Source organism: Erinaceus europaeus, chromosome 5, assembly GCF_950295315.1.
Source record: "Erinaceus europaeus chromosome 5, mEriEur2.1, whole genome shotgun sequence".
Taxonomy (NCBI): Eukaryota; Metazoa; Chordata; class Mammalia; order Eulipotyphla; family Erinaceidae; genus Erinaceus; species Erinaceus europaeus.
The window spans coordinates 86,633,707-86,640,856 of record NC_080166.1 but is presented as its reverse complement, the minus strand read 5'-3'; the positions used below and the strand labels follow the sequence as shown (position 1 = coordinate 86,640,856).

The 7,150-nt window shown below is 53.7% G+C and overlaps 1 protein-coding gene across 1 annotated transcript in view; it reads left to right on the top strand.

Annotated features, from left to right (window-relative positions):
- The window catches only part of IL17RA (interleukin 17 receptor A), a 28,169-nt gene extending 22,704 nt beyond the window's left edge, over positions 1 to 5,465 (top strand). Inside the window, exons 11-12 of the mRNA XM_060191471.1 lie at positions 1,793 to 1,834; positions 2,852 to 5,465. Coding sequence (XP_060047454.1) covers positions 1,793 to 1,834; positions 2,852 to 4,440 — 1,631 coding nt within the window. The 3' untranslated portion in view covers positions 4,441 to 5,465. The remainder of the gene's footprint in view (positions 1 to 1,792; positions 1,835 to 2,851) is intronic.
- Positions 5,466 to 7,150: the final 1,685 nt, after the last annotated feature.

Genomic DNA, 7,150 nt, shown 5'->3' with positions numbered 1-7,150 from the left:
GGGGAGTCACTTCACAAGCGGTGAAGCAGGTCGGCAGGTGTCTATCTTTCTCTCCCTTCCCCTCCTCTCCATTTCTCTCTGTCCTATCCAACAACAGTGACATTAATAACAACAATAATAACTACAATAATAAAACAACAAGGGCAACAAAAAGGGAATAAATAAATATATTTTTAAAATCTTTAATTGGTTATTAATAGTATGTTACAAGATTGTAAGATAACCAAAGTTAACCATCCAGAGATAACCACCAGAGTTCTCACAAGGCTGAGAGTTGGCTTGCTTCTGGTTTGTTTTTTGGTTTTTTTTTTTCCTTCAAGTTCATGTGTATCTGATCTGTAGATCCTACATATCAGTGAGACCACCTCATAGACCTCATGTTGTCTTTACCACCTTACTTCACCTCCATCCATTGTGTCCCAAAGGACACAATAGCATCCAATTTTTTAAAAATCTTGTTCTTATTTTTTTTAATTTTATTATCTTTATTTATTGGATAGAGACAGCCAGAAATTGAGAGAGTAGGGGGTGATAGAGAAGGAGAGAAACAGAGAGACACCTGCAACCCTGTTTCACCACTCATGAAGCTTTCCCCCTACAGATGGGGGCCAGGGGCTCGAACCTGGGTCCTTGCATATTATAACATGTGCATTCAACCCGGTGCACCACCATCTCACCCCAAGCATATCTTTTAGCTGCAGAGTAGTGCTCCATGAAGTGTGTATCCCATAACTTCTTTTTTAAATTATTTATCTATTGGGAGTTGGGTGGTAGCACAGCAGGTTAAGTGCATGTGGCGCAAAGCTAAAGGACCAGCATAAGGATCCCGGTTCGAGCCCCCAGCTCCTTACCTGCAAGGGAGTTGCTTCACAAATGGTGAAGCAGGTCTGCAGGTATCTTTCTCTCCCCCTCTCTGTCTTCCCATCCTCTCTCCATTTCTGTCCTATCCAACAACAATGACATCAGTAACAATAACAATAATAATTACAACAATAAAATAACAAGGGCAACAAAAGGGAATAACTAAATAAATAATTTTTTTTAAAAAAGTATTTATCTATTACTGGATAGAGACAGAGAAATAGAGAGAACAGGAGGAGACAGAGGGACAGAGACAGAGACATCTCTGTAGCCCTGCTTCACCCCTTGTGAAGCTTTCCCCCTGCAGGTGGGGACTAGGGGCTTGAACTCCAGTCTTTGTGCATAGTCATACATACACTTAATCAGGTGCACCACTCCCTGCCCCCTCCCACCCCCCAGGCTTTTATAGGGGGGGTGAGAGGACAGATGCCCCAAAGCCATTGGAGAGTGACGTGGACCAGATACTCAAGTCACAAGTGTCCTTGCTTTGACAAGGGGTCCAGACGATACCAGGAACCTTCATTCTTCATTTTTGTTATCTGACTTCAGCAAGCAGGCTGGGTGTTTGTGGAGCTGGGGCCTACGTTCAGTTGGTGCTTCACTTGTTGCTCAAAAAGCTTGCTCATTGGCAAGATGGCTACCAGCACCTTGACACAAGCACCTCCATGTTGGATCACTACCCCTCAGCGGCTCCTAATCAGGGGAGGGGGTACTGGGAGCATGAGAGAAGCGACTCTGGTTACTGTCCCCTTCCTGTGCTGGCCCCTCTGCCTGAACCAGCCCACCCTGGGCTGCTAGGAAGGGCAGGAAACCCCACTCCCCACAGCTCTGGGAGACCATAAGGCAGGGGTGAGGCATGTGCCCTCTGTGGGGAGTGGGAAGGGGCACAGCCCAACCTGTGAGCCCCTCCATGGAGCCTGTTTCCTTCCAGGCTCTCGTGGTGAGAAACGCAGCGAGGATGCCAAACTCACAGGTCAGTGTTTCAGCTGCCACACTGGGTTACTTGCTCCTGTTCACCTGGACCGGCCTGGCGGGGGTCCTTTCCATGCGATGATTGGCTTGGGTGGGGAGGGGGGGTGCCCCTAAGTCCTTTCTAGAACCTCATATTGTGGGATCCCATCTCCAACACCTCCCACAGGGACCCCCCTCAGGCAATATGGGATTCAGCTGCTTTTTCTATTATCACTGGGGCTTGGGACCTGCATGGCTCTCCCATTCCTGTTGGTCTTTCTTTTCTTTTTCTTTCCTCAAGATAGAGGGTGAGAGAAAGAGAGGCAGAGAGTGACACCCACAGCATTACATGGCTCCACCACTTATAAAGCTGCCCCTCTACAGGGGGGAAGCAGGGGGTTATGTCCTGGTCCTTGCACATGACAGCCTGTGTGCTTTACCTGGTGTGCTGCCACCCAGCCGGGGGAGGCTCAGCTTTTGTAAATCTCCATTTTATTTATTTATTTTACATTTTTTCCCTTTATTGGGAGATTTGTGGTCTAAATTTGACGGTAAAATACAGTCTTGGTCCATGTGTGACATTTCTCAGTTTTCCACATCACACTCTAACCTTCCCCCCCAGGTCCTCCTCCAGCATCTTGTCCCAGAACCTGAACACTGCCCACTCCAGAGGCCTTTATTTCGGTGCAATACTACTCATTTATTTGTTAACGAGGGAGGTACATCAGAGCTTCACTCTGGCACCTTCAGTGCTAGGGATCGAGCCCAGGGCCTCATTCCTTTGAGGCCAGCATTACAGCCAGTGCACCACTTTCTGGCCCAAGAGAGTTTCTTGCCAGGAGGCTCCGGCTCAGTCTCTCTGGGAAGCCCAGACCAAGACCTTGGGCATGTCTGCAGGCTTCCCAGTGCTCTGGGGCCCTTGCCCTGGGGCTGCCTGGCAGAGAAAGTGGGGGTGGCTATGGTTTGGGTTGGGGGAAGGAGGGAGAAGGGTCCCTATGGAGCTGGGCAGCCCATGCAGCTGTCTGCCCTTGCCCCGCAGGTGACCAGTCCAGCCTGTCACCACCTCCACTGAAGCCCCAGAAGGTGTGGCTGGTGTACTCAGCAGACCACCCGCTGTACGTAGAGGTGGTGCTCAAGTTCGCCCAGTTCCTGCTGACAGTGTGCAGCACCCAGGTGGCACTGGACCTGCTAGAGGAGCAAGCTATCTCGGAGGCTGGTGCCATGCGCTGGCTGGGCCGGCAGAAGCAGGAGGTGGTGGAGGGCAGCTGCAAGGCGCTGGTGCTGTGCTCCCGGGGCACCCTGGCCAAGTGGCACACGCTGCTGGGCCAGGCGGGGCCGGGCGTGCACCTGCGCTGTGACCACGCGCGCCCAGCCGGGGACCTGTTCACCGCTGCCCTGAACCTCATCCTGCCTGACTTCCGACGGCCCGCCTGCTTCGGCGCCTACATCGTGTGCTACTTCGGGGGCGTGAGCTGTGAGGCCGACGTGCCAGAGCTATTCCGCGCTGCGCCCCAATACTCGCTGCCAGGCCGCCTGGAGGAGCTGTACTTCCGCATCCAGGACTTGGAGATGTTCGCGCCTGGCCGCATGCACCGCGTGGGGGCGCTCAGCCCCAACGGCTACCTGCAGAGCCCTGCCGGCTGGCAGCTCCACCAGGCCCTGCAACGCTTCCGGGCCTGGCAGGCCCGGTACCCAGACTGGTTTGAGCGGGAGAACCTGCTGTCTGCCCGGCCGGATGTCTGGACCCTGGAGGAGGAGCGGGAAGAGGAGGAAGAGGTGGCAGGCGGACTGGTGGAGCCGCTGCTGTGCCTGCAGGGCGGCATCCTACGACAGGAGCCCCTGATGCAAGAGGCTGCTTCCCACAGCTGCCTCCTGCTGGACCTGCTGGCCACTGAGGACACGAGGGGCCTGTCCAGGCTGGAACTTCATCCCCTGGGGCCCCAGGTAACCGGGACTCTACAGACCACGGTGCTCCCTGCTGACGTGGTGGCCCCAGCCCAGGCCATGGAGCCCATCCCTGCGGCTGCAGAGGGAGGTGTGGCCAGCCGGCTGACCCCACTGGACCCTAGTGAAGCCTGCCCACTGCCCCAAGGCCCCCGGCGGAACAGCATCCTTCTTCACCACCCTGCCCAGGCCTCGGAAGTTCCACCTCCCAGCAGCACCCCCATGCCAGCAGCACCCCCAGAGCCTCTACTGGAGCTGGAGGGCCTGATGCTCTCTCTCTTCCAGCAGAGTCTGCAGGGTGGGTGGGAGAAACCTGGGGGTGCCCTCAAGGACCCCCGTCTGCCCAGTGAAGAGGAGCAGTCAGACCAGGGCTATATCTCCAGGAGCTCCCCACTGCCCCCCGACGGACAGCTGGACACAGAGGAGGAGGAGGATCCAAGCCCGCAGGCCCAGCCACTGTCCCCCCAAGACCTAGAGAAGCTGAGGTGCCTCCAGCAGCAGCTCTTGTTCCAGGGGCTCCAACAGCCCTCAGGCTGGGGCAGCACAGAATCAGGGGGGCTGGCTGCCCGGCACCCCCCTACTAGCCCCGAGTGTGTGAGCCTCAGGGAGGTGTGTGAGCCCACAGTCACACCTGTGGGTCTTCAGATGCCTATGTCCAGGTGTGAGGGTGCACCTTCTAGATAGTCGCTTCTGAGCCTGGGCAAGTACCTTTCCATCTCCCTTTCTTTCATTCCTTTTCTTTTTATTTTATTCTCTCTCTCTCTCTCTCTCTCTCTCTCTCCCCCTCTCTCCCTCTCCCTTGTGTATGTGTGTTTGCACATGCCTCATGCATGATATAGTTGAGTATCCTCTCTGGCCTTTTTTTCTTTTTCTAGAGAATGAGGAGAGAGGAAGAGACACCACAGCAGCACTTAACCATCCACAGAGCTTCCCCTGTCCCAGCCACGGTGCTCCCATGTGGTGCTGGGGCTTAAACCAGGGCTTTGCACATGAAGGTGAGTGAACTCGACCAAGTGAGCTCTTTCCAAGCTCCCAGATCCTTTGATTTTTCTTGATTTGTTCCTTTATTTCTTGTTATCACCAGAGCTCTGCTGCTCTGGAATGACTTTTTTCAGATAGAGACAGAGTCACACACACAGCAAAGCTGCCCACTATCCAAGTGAGCTATTTCGCTGACCTTGTCTGCTCGTTTTCCAGCCCTGCAAGAGCCCACAGTCCATTCCCAGGAGATGGGCACAAGAGTGTCCTCCAGTCTCCTTCAGTCACTTATTCGGTCGGTCGTTTGTCTCCTGCTGTCCGCCAGAGCACCCCATACTGCAGGAACTGGCGCCGTGATGGCCTTTGGCCACCAGGGAGCAGTAGCTGAGAGAGCAAGTGCTCTGTCAGGTGTAATGGTGGCAAGAGGTCTGGTGGGAGAGCAACTGGCCAGGGTGGAGCTGGGAGGAACACAATTCCCTCGGCCCCAGGGGGTGGGGGCTGGCTGAAGCAGGCCAGGAAGCAAGTGTGGAGGTGTGGAGGGAGGAGGTGTCGACTTACCATCGCCCAGGCTACGAAGACGAAGCTGGGAGAGCTAACAGCATCACGCAGGGCTCCTTCCTATGGGTGAAGCCCCAGGTCAGAGCAGTGTTGTCAACATGTGCTAGGGTGTTACTCTGGCCTCTCAGCCTCATCCTCTCTCCAGGAATAAAGTCAATTAAAAAATGCAAAAAGATCTGTGTACACTTGTGTTCACAGCAGCACAATTTGTAATAGCCAAAACCTAGAAGCAACCCAGGTGTCCAACAGCAGATGAGTGGCTGAGAAAGCTGTGGTCTAGGTACACAGTAGAATACTACTCTGCTATTAAAAAGGATGAATTCACCTTCTTCACCTCATCTTGGAGCTTAAAAGAGTCCTGTGAAGGGAAACCAGGCAGAAAAAGGATGAATATGGGATGATCCCACTCCTAGACAGAAGTTGAAAAATAAGAACAGGAAGGGAACACACAGCAGAACTTGGACTGGAGCTGGTGTAAAGGACTCTGGTGTGTGTGTGTTTGGGGGGATGGTGTTCAGGTCCTGAAACAGGATGGCTGAGGAGGACCTGGCAGTGGGGGGGGGGGGGTTTACAGTGTGATGTGGAAAAATGTGACACATGGACCAACTACTGTATTTTACTGTTGACTGTAAACCATGAATCCCACAATAAAGGAAAAAAAGGTAAGCATACTTACTTATCTGAGAAGTCAACTCATCCTGACTTACATGTCCCCCTCAGTCTGCACTTGGCCTAGGGATTTGGCTTAGTGGCCACAAGGCCACTACAACCTCAGTGCACCCTGTGTGCTTGTGTCCATGCCTGGCTCACAGCAGCAAGGGAGCGGGCAAGAGAGGGCTGAGGGATGCAGGGTTTGTGCCTTCTCCCTGCAGTGATTGATTTGGGGGTGGTGACAGACCACGTGAGTGACATCAAGGCCCCTGGGGGAGCCCCCTTCACCCTTCTCACACATGGGCCAGGCCAGGTGTCCCTCTGGGAACTAGGAAGCAGTCCCAATGGACGCCAAATGTGCTGTCAGTGTGACCTTCCCTCCCCCAAACCTGAGAGCCAGCTAGTTTCTGTGAGAGATGTGGGCATGATGAAACTCCAAGTGGTCATCACTAGGACTTCATTGCTCCAGGATGACTTTTTCAGGGAACCACAGGACTAAAGCTTTCTTCAATGTGGTGGGGTGCTGGACTTCAAAGGCAAAGCCACTCACTGCCCCAGTGAGCTGTTTCACCTGCCCTGACAGTCTTCATCTTACTGCACAGCTGGACTCAGGAAGCCCTGAAGGCAGGGCTCTTCACTTGTCCTGGAACTGTCTCATAGGCAGATTTGGTGCCCCTTCAGACTGGAACTGTCTTGAGGACAAGGGCCATGTGGCAGCAGCCCCCGGAGGTCAGGAATGCCCAGACAGCTGGAAAGAGGCAGGGCCCAACTCGCCCAGAGGAATTGAGAGGGGAGGAGAGGAGGGAGGAGATAAAAAAGGAAGAAACAGGCCAGGTGATGCACCCAGTTAAGTGCACATGTTACCAAGCACAAGGACCAGAGTTTAAACTCTCTCCCTGTCTGCAGGGGTCACTTCACAAGTGGTGAAGCAGGTCTACAGGTGTCTGGTGTCTTATCTTTCTCTCCCTCTCTCTATTTCCCCCTTCTCTCTCAATTTCTCTCTGTCTTACCTAATAAATATTAGGGGAAAAAAGAAGGAAAAACAGACAGACCACCAGGAGCGGTGAATTTGTAGCACCGGCACTGAGCCCCAGTGATAACCCTGAAGGCAAAAAGTAAAAAAGAGAGAAGGGAGAAAGAAAGAGACATCTGCAGCACTGTTCCACCACTAATGAGACCCCCCCCTCAGGTAGAGACCAGGGGCTTG